General features: G+C 56.4%; 1 protein-coding gene across 10 annotated transcripts in view; it reads right to left on the bottom strand.

Moving 5' to 3' along the window:
- Positions 1-13,431, bottom strand: part of PTK2 (protein tyrosine kinase 2) — a 449,027-nt gene that overhangs the window by 61,616 nt on the left and 373,980 nt on the right. For all 10 annotated transcript variants that reach the window (XM_063921189.1, XM_063921188.1, XM_063921184.1 and 7 more), the window contains one exon: positions 2,317-2,521. In XM_063921189.1, the coding sequence (XP_063777259.1) occupies positions 2,317-2,521 (205 nt within the window). The remainder of the gene's footprint in view (positions 1-2,316; positions 2,522-13,431) is intronic.

Genomic DNA, 13,431 nt, shown 5'->3' on the forward strand with positions numbered 1-13,431 from the left:
ATTCCACAGATTGACTCTCGACAAGGCACACCTGTTAATTCAAAACCATTCCAGAAGACTACCTCATGAAGCTGATTGAGAGAAAGCCAAGAGTGTGCAAAGCGGTCATCAAACCAAAAGGGGCTAATATGAAGACTCTAAAATATAAAACATATTTTGATTTAACACTTTTTTGTTTACAACATAATTCCATGTGTGTTCTTTCATAGTTTTGAGGTCTTCAGTATTAATCTACAATGTAGAAAATAATTAAAATAAATAAAAACCATTGAATGAGAAGGTGTCTAAACTTTTGACTGGTACTGTATAACAACGTCCAAAAATGGGTGCCTCCACAGTGCCTGATTCATATATGCCCTCAGTGCCAGATACACATGCCCCCACAGTGCCAGATACATATATGCTCCCAGTGCCAGATACATGTATGGCCCCAGTGCCAGGTACACACATGCCCAACCGTGCAGATACATATAAGCCCCACAGTGCCAGGTACACATATGCCCCACCGTGCCAGATACATATAAACCCCAGTGCCAGATACACATATGCCCCCAGAGTGCCAGATACACATGTCCCCACAATGCCAGATACATATATGCCCCACAGTGCCAGGTACACACATGCCCAACCGTGCCAGATACATATAAGCCCCACAGTGCCAGATACACATGTCCCCACAGTGCCAGACACATATATGCCCTCAGTGCCAGATACACATGTTCCCACAGTGCCAGATACATATATGCCCCCAGTGCAAGGTACACACATACCCAACCGTGCCAGATACATATAAGCCCCACAGTGCCAGGTACACACATTCCCCACCGTGCCAGATACATATAAACCCCAGTGCCAGATACACATATGCCCCCACAATGCCAGATACACATATGCCCCCACAATGCCAGATACATATATGCCCCACAGTGCCAGGTACACACATGCCCACCCATGCCAAATACGTATAAGCCCCACAGTGACAGGTACACATATGCCCCACCGTGCCAGATACACAAATGCCCCAAGTGTGCCAGACACATATATGCCCTCAGTGCCAGATACACATGTTCCCACAGTGCCAGGTACACACATGCCCAACCGTGCCAGATACATATAAGCCCCACAGTGCCAGGTACACATATGCCCCACCGTGCCAGATACACATATGCCCCCACAATGCCAGATTCATATATCCCCACAGTGCCAGGTACACACATGCCCACCCGTGCCTAAAAGTCATCGTCAACGACAGTTTACTTCATGATTAAAATTAGAGTAAATTAGACAAAAATGAAAACGGAGATCCACTGACTAAATCTGAACTAAAACGAAGCAAAAAAAAAAAAAAAAAGCGACAGACTAAAACAAAATTTTAAATACTTGTCAAAATTTACACTGGAAGTAGGTTTTACATTTACTGAGCCTAGATTATTAATGATATGTGGGAGCACTATTGTAAATCAGTACGTAACATTTTCAGCCTACTGAGCCTAGATTACTAAAGATATATGGGAGAACTACGGTAAGTCATGCTCAGTATGTATCACATTCTCAGTCTACTGAGCCTAGATTACTAATGATATATGGGAGCACTACGGTAAATCAGGCTCAGTATGTAACACATTCTCAGTCTACTGAGCCTAGATTACTAATGATATATGGGAGCACTACGGTAAGTCAGGCTCAGTATGTAACATATTCTCAGTCTACTGAGCCTAGATCACTAATGATATATGGGAGCACTACGGTAAGTCAGGCTCAGTATGTAACATATTCTCAGTCTACTGAGCCTAGATCACTAATGATATATGGGAGCACTACGGTAAATCAGGCTCAGTATGTAACACATTCTCAGTCTACTGAGCCTAGATTACTAATAATTTATGGGAGCACTACGGTAAGTCAGGCTCAGTATGCAATACATTCTCAGTCTACTGAGCCTAAGTTACTAAACACATAGTTAAAAGGTAGGCAAACTTCTCATATGAAGTTTAGAGAAATGTTCTTCAGCAAATCCATTACAGCATCAATAAACTGTTGGCAAAAGTTATGACTAAAACATTAACTTAAATGAAAACTGAGATCCACTGACTAAATGTGGACTAAGACAAACCAAAACTAATATGTGACTTTAAACCAACTACAATTTGCAGTACGTGACTAAGACTAAAACGAAATTTTAAATCCTTGTCAAAATTAACATTGCACAAATGGTTTGATCGCTATAATAATTCACTGCCACAAGGGTAAACAAATAAAATAAACACATAAGCGGAGAACACAGCAATGATACTGCATACAGCGGGTTGCACTCACCTGAGTTGTGCTTTGAGTTCCGTGAATCGCGGCCGCCGGCTGGGGTCATATGCCCAGCACTTTGTCATAAGGCTATAGAGAGTGGGGGGGCAATTCTGCGGCATGGGTAGGCGCTCGCCGTTCTCTATCCGACCAATCACATCATTGTTCTTCACGCCCTGGAAAGGCTTCACGCCATACATTAAGATTTCCCACATACATACACCTGCAATATAAAGGACAGATAGGAATCAGTGTCTCTCTCTGTATTAGAGACCACAGGCTGACATGTATATAGGGAGCCGCAATCACATTCCTCAGTGTCCCAGCTAGGTCTACACTTGGGACAGTAGGGGGCAGACTCTCCCCTGCAGAGCAGAAGAAAGCGCAATGACAGGAATATCACACGTCCCAGTGAGCGCTGCAGCACATTATCAGGACTGGTTTCCCTACGAATGAGCTTCACTTCATGTTATCGTGTAGACGGGAAACTGTTATGCCGCTCCTAAACCTAACACACAGCTTTATTGAGAATAAATAAAAGTTGCAAAATGTATTATGTACGATATATGTAAATGCTCCCAGGAATGACTGCATCAATAGCGCATGTTTCCTTGCTAAGGGGCGCAATGTATGGACTCTGGAAGTTTATAGACTGGACGTGTGATGAGTGAAATAGGGGGTGGAGGGGGGGGATTCCACTGTGAATCATATACATATAATACGCAGAGGATGTGAATATGTGAATAACCTCTTGGAAGGGATATCTGAATAAAGCACGGGTGCTTCTATCACTTGCGGACAATGAGCGGAGGGAATAAGAGAGAAGGGAGTCTATGTGATGAAAGGGAGACGGAACATACAGATCGGAACGCTCTCATTTTTCCATAAAAGGCCACTGCTGAGGATTTCATGTAAACAGGCGACTGAATCACTCCTGGCACCCGGTGAGTTTATGTCAGTATATCATCTGCAAAGGGCAATTCCCCAGAAGTATTACATCACCCACCATCACCACTGTATACTGGCACACTGCGCCCAGGTGTGTGTGTGTGTATTAGTGACTGTCACTCTGCGTCCAGGAATGTGCGTGAAAGTGACTGTCACTCTGCGTCCAGGAATGTGCGTGAAAGTGACTGGCACTCTGCGCCCAGGAATGTGCGTGAAAGTGACTGGCACTCTGCGCCCAGGAACGTGCGTGAAAGTGACTGGCACTCTGCGTTCAGGTATGTGCGTGAAAGTGACTGGCACTCTGCGTCCAGGTACGTGCGTGAAAGTGACTGGCACTCTGCGCCCAGGAACGTGCGTGAAAGTGACTGGCACTCTGCGTCCAGGTACGTGCGTGAAAGTGACTGGCACTCTGCGTCCAGGTACGTGCGTGAAAGTGACTGGCACTCTGCGTCCAGGTACGTGCGTGAAAGTGACTGGCACTCTGCGTTCAGGTACGTGCGTGAAAGTGACTGGCACTCTGCGTCCAGGTACGTGCGTGAAAGTGACTGGCACTCTGCGTCCAGGTACGTGCGTGAAAGTGACTGGCACTCTGCGTTCAGGTACGTGCGTGAAAGTGACTGGCACTCTGCGTTCAGGTACGTGCGTGAAAGTGACTGGCACTCTGCGTTCAGGTACGTGCGTGAAAGTGACTGGCACTCTGCGTTCAGGTACGTGCGTGAAAGTGACTGGCACTCTGCGTTCAGGTACGTGCGTGAAAGTGACTGGCACTCTGCGTTCAGGTACGTGCGTGAAAGTGACTGGCACTCTGCGTTCAGGTACGTGCGTGAAAGTGACTGGCACTCTGCGCTCAGGTACGTGCGTGAAAGTGACTGGCACTCTGCGCTCAGGTACGTGCGTGAAAGTGACTGGCACTCTGCGCTCAGGTACGTGCGTGAAAGTGACTGGCACTCTGCGCCCAGGTATGCGCGTTAGTGACTGGCACTCTGCGCCCAGGTATGCGCGTTAGTGACTGGCACTCTGCGCCCAGGTATGCGCGTTAGTGACTGGCACTCTGCGCCCAGGTATGCGCGTTAGTGACTGGCACTCTGCGCCCAGGTATGCGCGTTAGTGACTGGCACTCTGCGCCCAGGTATGCGCGTTAGTGACTGGCACTCTGCGCCCAGGTATGCGCGTTAGTGACTGGCACTCTGCGCCCAGGTATGCGCGTTAGTGACTGGCACTCTGCGCCCAGGTATGCGCGTTAGTGACTGGCACTCTGCGCCCAGGTATGCGCGTTAGTGACTGGCACTCTGCGCCCAGGTATGCGCGTTAGTGACTGGCACTCTGCGCCCAGGTATGCGCGTTAGTGACTGGCACTCTGCGCCCAGGTATGCGCGTTAGTGACTGGCACTCTGCGCCCAGGTATGCGCGTTAGTGACTGGCACTCTGCGCCCAGGTATGCGCGTTAGTGACTGGCACTCTGCGCCCAGGTATGCGCGTTAGTGACTGGCACTCTGCGCCCAGGTATGCGCGTTAGTGACTGGCACTCTGCGCCCAGGTATGCGCGTTAGTGACTGGCACTCTGCGCCCAGGTATGCGCGTTAGTGACTGGCACTCTGCGCCCAGGTATGCGCGTTAGTGACTGGCACTCTGCGCCCAGGTATGCGTGAAGGTGACTGGCACTCTGCGTTCAGGTATGTGTGAAAGTGACTGGCACTCTGCGCCCAGGTATGTGTGTGTGTGTGTGTGTGTGTTAGTGACTGTCAAACTGCGCCCAGGTGTGTGTGTTAGTGACTGGCACACTGTGCCCTGGTATGTGTGTTAGTGACTGTCACTCTGCGTTCAGGAATGTGTGTTAGTGACTGGCACTCTGCGTTCAGGAATGTGTGTTAGTGACTGGCACTCTGCGTTCAGGAATGTGTGTTAGTGACTGGCACACTGTGCCCAGGTATGCGCGTTAGTGACTGGCACTCTGCGCCCAGGTATGCGCGTTAGTGACTGGCACTCTGCGCCCAGGTATGCGCGTTAGTGACTGGCACTCTGCGCCCAGGTATGCGCGTTAGTGACTGGCACTCTGCGCCCAGGTATGCGCGTTAGTGACTGGCACTCTGCGCCCAGGTATGCGCGTTAGTGACTGGCACTCTGCGCCCAGGTATGCGCGTTAGTGACTGGCACTCTGCGCCCAGGTATGCGCGTTAGTGACTGGCACTCTGCGCCCAGGTATGCGCGTTAGTGACTGGCACTCTGCGCCCAGGTATGCGCGTTAGTGACTGGCACTCTGCGCCCAGGTATGCGCGTTAGTGACTGGCACTCTGCGCCCAGGTATGCGCGTTAGTGACTGGCACTCTGCGCCCAGGTATGCGCGTTAGTGACTGGCACTCTGCGCCCAGGTATGCGCGTTAGTGACTGGCACTCTGCGCCCAGGTATGCGCGTTAGTGACTGGCACTCTGCGCCCAGGTATGCGCGTTAGTGACTGGCACTCTGCGCCCAGGTATGCGCGTTAGTGACTGGCACTCTGCGCCCAGGTATGCGCGTTAGTGACTGGCACTCTGCGCCCAGGTATGCGCGTTAGTGACTGGCACTCTGCGCCCAGGTATGCGCGTTGGTGACTGGCACTCTGCGCCCAGGTATGCGCGTTGGTGACTGGCACTCTGCGCCCAGGTATGCGCGTTGGTGACTGGCACTCTGCGCCCAGGTATGCGCGTTGGTGACTGGCACTCTGCGCCCAGGTATGCGCGTTAGTGACTGGCACTCTGCGCCCAGGTATGCGCGTTAGTGACTGGCACTCTGCGCCCAGGTATGTGTGAAGGTGACTGGCACTCTGCGTTCAGGTATGTGTGAAAGTGACTGGCACTCTGCGCCCAGGTATGTGTGTGTGTGTGTGTGTGTTAGTGACTGTCAAACTGCGCCCAGGTGTGTGTGTTAGTGACTGGCACACTGTGCCCTGGTATGTGTGTTAGTGACTGTCACTCTGCGTTCAGGAATGTGTTAGTGACTGTCACTCTGCGTTCAGGAATGTGTTAGTGACTGGCACTCTGCGTTCAAGAATGTGTGTTAGTGACTGGCACTCTGCGTTCAGGAATGTGTGTTAGTGACTGGCACACTGTGCCCAGGTATGCGCGTTAGTGACTGGCACTCTGCGCCCAGGTATGTGCGTTAGTGACTGGCACTCTGCGCCCAGGTATGTGCGTTAGTGACTGGCACTCTGCGCCCAGGTATGTGCGTTAGTGACTGGCACTCTGCGCCCAGGTATGTGCGTTAGTGACTGGCACTCTGCGCCCAGGTATGTGCGTTAGTGACTGGCACTCTGCGCCCAGGTATGTGCGTTAGTGACTGGCACTCTGCGCCCAGGTATGTGCGTTAGTGACTGGCACTCTGCGCCCAGGTATGTGCGTTAGTGACTGGCACTCTGCGCCCAGGTATGTGCGTTAGTGACTGGCACTCTGCGCCCAGGTATGTGCGTTAGTGACTGGCACTCTGCGCCCAGGTATGTGCGTTAGTGACTGGCACTCTGCGCCCAGGTATGTGCGTTAGTGACTGGCACTCTGCGCCCAGGTATGTGCGTTAGTGACTGGCACTCTGCGCCCAGGTATGTGCGTTAGTGACTGGCACTCTGCGCCCAGGTATGTGCGTTAGTGACTGGCACTCTGCGCCCAGGTATGTGCGTTAGTGACTGGCACTCTGCGCCCAGGTATGTGCGTTAGTGACTGGCACTCTGCGCCCAGGTATGTGCGTTAGTGACTGGCACTCTGCGCCCAGGTATGTGCGTTAGTGACTGGCACTCTGCGCCCAGGTATGTGCGTTAGTGACTGGCACTCTGCGCCCAGGTATGTGCGTTAGTGACTGGCACTCTGCGCCCAGGTATGTGCGTTAGTGACTGGCACTCTGCGCCCAGGTATGTGCGTTAGTGACTGGCACTCTGCGCCCAGGTATGTGCGTTAGTGACTGGCACTCTGCGCCCAGGTATGTGCGTTAGTGACTGGCACTCTGCGCCCAGGTATGTGCGTTAGTGACTGGCACTCTGCGCCCAGGTATGTGCGTTAGTGACTGGCACTCTGCGCCCAGGTCTGCGCCCAGGTATGTGCGTTAGTGACTGTCACTCTGCGCCCAGGTATGTGCGTTAGTGACTGTCACTCTGCGCCCAGGAATGTGCGTTAGAGACTGTCACTCTGCGCCCAGGAATGTGCGTTAGAGACTGTCACTCTGCGCCCAGGTATGTGTGTTAGTGACTGGCACTCTGCATTCAGGTATGTGTGTTAGTGACTGGCACTCTGCATTCAGGTATGTGTGTTAGTGACTGGCACTCTGCATTCAGGTATGTGTGTTAGTGACTGGCACTCTGCGCTCAGGTATGTGTGTTAGTGATACAAATGCAGCAACAAGAACTTTTCCTGATTAACTTAAAAATATTCTTGCCAAAAAGGTGGAACATCCTCACAGTAAACGTAGTAAATGGGCTGACAGTTCTCCTTATTTACTATAGCTGTTTGACTTCCTGGAATATTGGGAGACCTGTGAGCGGTGACTGGAGGAAGTCTACAGAACTTGGGGGTCTATTTACTAAGCCTTGGAGAGTGATAAAGTGGAAAGAGATAAAATGCCATCCAATCAGCTCCTAGCTGCCATGTTCCAGTCTGTTTGATAGTAAGGAGCTGGTTGGCTGGTACTTTATCTCTCTCTGAAGCTTAGTAAATAAACCCCTTGGTGAGCGACGCAGTTGCATAATTCTGTTGCAGATTACACTTTGCTGGACTCACAACTGACCGATCACTCTCCTAAACTGAGCAGCCCAGGGACTATCACAGCTCACAGAACAGCGCCTCAATCCGCTGGGTACTACATCCTCCTGAACGGTCTGTCCCATCGTAGCAGAGCTTCTAACTTTTATTCTCATGGTTTATTACTGTATGTAATGTTTTATTAATCTCAAATAATGCATGAATTTTGTCAAATAACATTATGTAAATGATTTTAGTTTACGAACAATTGGTGCACAGAGCTCTGTAGAGGCAGGGAGCAGAGGCTGGAGCACAGAGCTCTGTAGAGGCAGGGAGCAGTGACTGGAGCACAGAGCTCTGTAGGGGCAGGGAGCAGAGGCTGGAGCACAGAGCTCTGTAGAGGCAGGGAGCAGTGGCTGGAGCACAGAGCTCTGTAGAGGCAGGGAGCAGAGGCTGGAGCACAGAGCTCTGTAGGGGCAGGGAGCAGAGGCTGGAGCACAGAGCTCTGTAGGGACAGGGAGCAGTGACTGGAGCACAGAGCTCTGTAGGGGCAGGGAGCAGTGACTGGAGCACAGAGCTCTGTAGGGGCAGGGAGCAGTGACTGGAGCACAGAGCTCTGTAGGGGCAGGGAGCAGTGACTGGAGCGCAGACCTCTGTAGGGGCTGGGAGCAGTGGCTGGAGCACAGAGGTCTGTAGGGGCAGGGAGCAGTGGCTGGAGCGCAGACCTCTGTAGGGGCAGGGAGCAGTGGCTGGAGCGCAGAGCTTTGTAGGGGCAGGGAGCAGTGGCTGGAGCGCAGAGCTCTGTAGGGGCAGGGAGCAGTGGCTGGAGCGCAGAGCTCTGTAGGGACAGGGAGCAGTGGCTGGAGCGCAGAGCTCTGTAGGGGCAGGGAGCAGAGGCTGGAGCACAGAGCTCTGTAGGGACAGGGAGCAGTGACTGGAGCACAGAGCTCTGTAGGGGCAGGGAGCAGTGACTGGAGCACAGAGCTCTGTAGGGGCAGGGAGCAGTGACTGGAGCACAGAGCTCTGTAGGGGCAGGGAGCAGTGACTGGAGCGCAGACCTCTGTAGGGGCTGGGAGCAGTGGCTGGAGCACAGAGGTCTGTAGGGGCAGGGAGCAGTGGCTGGAGCGCAAAGCTCTGTGGGGGCAGGGAGCAGTGGCTGGAGCACAGAGCTCTGTAGGGGCAGGGAGCAGTGGCTGGAGCGCAGAGCTCTGTAGGGGCAGGGAGCAGTGGCTGGAGCGCAGAGCTCTGTAGGGGCAGGGAGCAGTGGCTGGAGCGCAGAGCTCTGTAGGGGCAGGGAGCAGTGGCTGGAGCGCAGAGCTCTGTAGGGGCAGGGAGCAGTGGCTGGAGCGCAGAGCTCTGTAGGCGCAGGGAGCAGTGGCTGGAGCACAGAGCTCTGTGGGGGCAGGGAGCAGTGGCTGGAGCGCAAAGCTCTGTGGGGGCAGGGAGCAGTGGCTGGAGCGCAGAGCTCTGTAGGCGCAGGGAGCAGTGGCTGGAGCGCAGAGCTCTGTAGGGGCAGGGAGCAGTGGCTGGAGCGCAGAGCTCTGTAGGGGCAGGGAGCAGTGGCTGGAGCGCAGAGCTCTGTAGGGGCAGGGAGCAGTGGCTGGAGCGCAGAGCTCTGTAGGGGCAGGGAGCAGTGGCTGGAGCGCAGAGCTCTGTAGGCGCAAGGAGCAGTGGCTGGAGCACAGAGCTCTGTGGGGGCAGGGAGCAGTGGCTGGAGCGCAAAGCTCTGTAGGGGCAGGGAGCAGTGGCTGGAGCGCAGAGCTCTGTAGGCGCAGGGAGCAGTGGCTGGAGCACAGAGCTCTGTGGGGGCAGGGAGCAGTGGCTGGAGCGCAAAGCTCTGTGGGGGCAGGGAGCAGTGGCTGGAGCGCAGAGCTCTGTAGGCGCAGGGAGCAGTGGCTGGAGCGCAGAGCTCTGTAGGGGCAGGGAGCAGTGGCTGGAGCGCAGAGCTCTGTAGGGGCAGGGAGCAGTGGCTGGAGCGCAGAGCTCTGTAGGGGCAGGGAGCAGTGGCTGGAGCGCAGAGCTCTGTAGGGGCAGGGAGCAGTGGCTGGAGCGCAGAGCTCTGTAGGGGCAGGGAGCAGTGGCTGGAGCGCAGAGCTCTGTAGGCGCAAGGAGCAGTGACTGGAGCGCAGAGCTCTGTAGGGGCAGGGAGCAGTGACTGGAGCGCAGAGCTCTGTGGGGGCAGGGAGCAGTGGCTGGAGCGCAGAGCTCTGTAGGGGCAGGGAGCAGTGGCTGGAGCGCAGAGCTCTGTAGGGGCAGGGAGCAGTGGCTGGAGCGCAGAGCTCTGTAGGGGCAGGGAGCAGTGGCTGGAGCGCAGAGCTCTGTAGGGGCAGGGAGCAGTGACTGGAACGCAGAGCTCTGTAGGGGCAGGGAGCAGTGGCTGGAGCGCAGAGCTCTGTGGGGGCAGGGAGCAGTGGTTGGAGCGCAGAGCTCTGTGGGGGCAGGGAGCAGTGGCTGGAGCGCAGAGCTCTGTAGGGGCAGGGAGCAGTGACTGGAGCGCGGGGCTCTGTAGGGGCAGGGAGCAGTGGCTGGAGCACAGAGCTCTGTAGAGGCAGGGAGCAGTGACTGGAGCACAGAGCTCTGTAGAGGCAGGGAGCAGTGACTGGAGCACAGAGCTCTCCAGGGGCAGGGAGAAGTGACTGGAGCGCAGAGCTCTATGGGGGCAGGGATCAGTGGCTAGAGCGCAGAGCTCTGTAGGGGCAGGGAGCATTGACTGGAGCGCGGGGCTCTGTAGGGGCAGGGAGCAGTGGCTGGAGCACAGAGCTCTGTAGAGGCATGGAGCAGTGACTGGAGCACAGAGGTCTGTAGGGGCAGGGAGCAGTGACTGGAGAACAGACCTCTGTAGGGGCAGGGAGTAGTGGCTGGAGCGCAGAGCTCTGTAGGGGCAGGGAGCAGTGGCTGGAGCGCAGAGCTCTGTAGGGGCAGGGAGAAGTGGCTGGAGCGCAGAGCTCTGTAGGGGCAGGGAGCAGAGGCTGGAGCACAGAGCTCTGTGGGGGCAGGGAGCAGTGGCTGGAGCACAGAGCTCTGTAGGGGCAGGGAGCAGTGACTGGAGCGCGGGGCTCTGTAGGGGCAGGGAGCAGTGACTGGAGCACAGAGGTCTGTAGGGGCAGGGAGCAGTGACTGGAGAACAGACCTCTGTAGGGGCAGGGAGTAGTGGCTGGAGCGCAGAGCTCTGTAGGGGCAGGGAGCAGTGGCTGGAGCGCAGAGCTCTGTAGGGGCAGGGAGAAGTGGCTGGAGCGCAGAGCTCTGTAGGGGTAGGGAGAAGTGGCTGGAGCGCAGAGCTCTGTAGGGGCAGGGAGCAGTGACTGGAGCGCGGGGCTCTGTAGGGGCAGGGAGCAGTGGCTGGAGAGCAGAGCTCTGTAGGGGCAGGGAGCAGTGGCTGGAGCACAGAGCTCTGTAGGGGCAGGGAGCAGTGACTGGAGCACAGAGCTCTGTAGGGGCAGGGAGCAGTGGCTGGAGCACAGAGCTGTGTAGGCGCAGGGAGCAGTGGCTGGAGCACAGAGCTCTGTAGAGGCAGGGAGCAGTGGCTGGAGCACAGAGCTCTGTAGGGGCAGGGAGCAGTGGCTGGAGCACAGAGCTCTGTAGGGGCAGGGAGCAGTGGCTGGAGCACAGAGCTCTGTAGGGGCAGGGAGCAGTGGCTGGAGCACAGAGCTCTGTAGAGGCAGGGAGCAGTGGCTGGAGCACAGAGCTCTGTAGAGGCAGGGAGCAGTGACTGGAGCACAGAGCTCTGTAGGGGCAGGGAGCAGTGGCTGGAGCACAGAGCTCTGTAGGGGCAGGGAGCAGTGGCTGGAGCACAGAGCTCTGTAGGGGCAGGGAGCAGTGGCTGGAGCACAGAGCACTGTAGGGGAAGGGAGCAGTGGCTGGAGCACAGAGCTCTGTAGGGGCAGGGAGCAGTGGCTGGAGCACAGAGCTCTGTAGGGGCAGGGAGCAGTGGCTGGAGCACAGAGCTCTGTAGGGGCAGGGAGCAGTGGCTGGAGCACAGAGCTCTGTAGGGGCAGGGAGCAGTGGCTGGAGCACAGAGCTCTGTAGGGGCAGGGAGCAGTGGCTGGAGCACAGAGCACTGTAGGGGAAGGGAGCAGTGACTGGAGAACAGACCTCTGTAGGGGCAGGGAGCAGTGGCTGGAGCACAGAGCTCTGTAGAGGCATGGAGCAGTGGCTGGAGCACAGAGCTCTGCAGGGGCAGGGAGAAGTGACTGGAGCACAGAGCTCTGTAGGGACAGGGAGCAGTGGCTGGAGCACAGAGCTCTGTAGAGGCATGGAGCAGTGGCTGGAGCACAGAGCTCTGCAGGGGCAGGGACAAGTGACTGGAGCACAGAGCTCTGTAGGGGCAGGGAGCAGTGGCTGGAGCACAGAGCTCTGTAGGGGCAGGGAGCAGTGACTGGAGAACAGACCTCTGTAGGGGCAGGGAGCAGTGACTGGAGAACAGACCTCTGTAGAGGCAGGGAGCAGTGGCTGGAGCGCAGAGCTCTGTAGGGGCAGGGAGCAGTGACTGGAGCGCAGAGCTCTGTAGGGGCACGGAGCAGTGGCTGGAGAACAGACCTCTGTAGGGGCAGGGAGTAGTGGCTGGAGCGCAGAGATCTGCAGAGGCAGGGAGCAGTGGCTGGAGCGCAGAGCTCTGTAGGGGCACGGAGCAGTGGCTGGAGCGCAGAGCTCTGTAAGGGCAGGGAGCAGTGGCTGGAGCAGAGCTCTGTAGGGGCAGGGAGCAGTGACTGGAGCGCAGAGCTCTGTAGGGGCAGGGAGCAGTGGCTGGAGCGCAGAGCTCTGTAGGGGCAGGGAGCAGTGACTGGAGCGCGGGGCTCTGTAGGGGCAGGGAGCAGTGACTGGAGCGCAGAGCTCTGTAGGGGCAGGGAGCAGTGGCTGGAGCGCAGAGCTCTGTAGGGGCAGGGAGCAGTGACTGGAGCGCAGAGCTCTGTAGGGGCAGGGAGCAGTGGCTGGAGCGCAGACCTCTGTAGGGGCAGGGAGCAGTGGCTGGAGCGCAGACCTCTGTAGGGGCAGGGAGCAGTGGCTGGAGCGCAGACCTCTGTAGGGGCAGGGAGCAGTGGCTGGAGCGCAGACCTCTGTAGGGGCAGGGAGCAGTGGCTGGAGCACAGAGCTCTGTAGGGGCAGGGAGCAGTGACTGGAGCACAGAGGTCTGTAGGGGCAGGGAGCAGTGGCTGGAGCGCAGACCTCTGTAGGGGCAGGGAGCAGTGGCTGGAGCGCAGAGCTCTGTAGGGGCAGGGAGCAGTGGCTGGAGCGCAGAGCTCTGTAGGGGCAGGGAGCAGTGGCTGGAGCGCAGAGCTCTGTAGGGGCAGGGAGCTGTGGCTGGAGCGCAGAGCTCTGTAGGCGCAGGGAGCAGTGGCTGGAGCGCAGAGCTCTGTAGGGGCAGGGAGCAGTGGCTGGAGCGCAGAGCTCTGTAGGGGCAGGGAGCAGTGGCTGGAGCGCAGAGCTCTGTAGGGGCAGGGAGCAGTGGCTGGAGCACAGAGCTCTGTAGGGGCAGGGAGCAGTGGCTGG

Source organism: Pseudophryne corroboree, chromosome 5 (genome assembly GCF_028390025.1).
Source record: "Pseudophryne corroboree isolate aPseCor3 chromosome 5, aPseCor3.hap2, whole genome shotgun sequence".
Taxonomy (NCBI): domain Eukaryota; kingdom Metazoa; phylum Chordata; class Amphibia; order Anura; family Myobatrachidae; genus Pseudophryne; species Pseudophryne corroboree.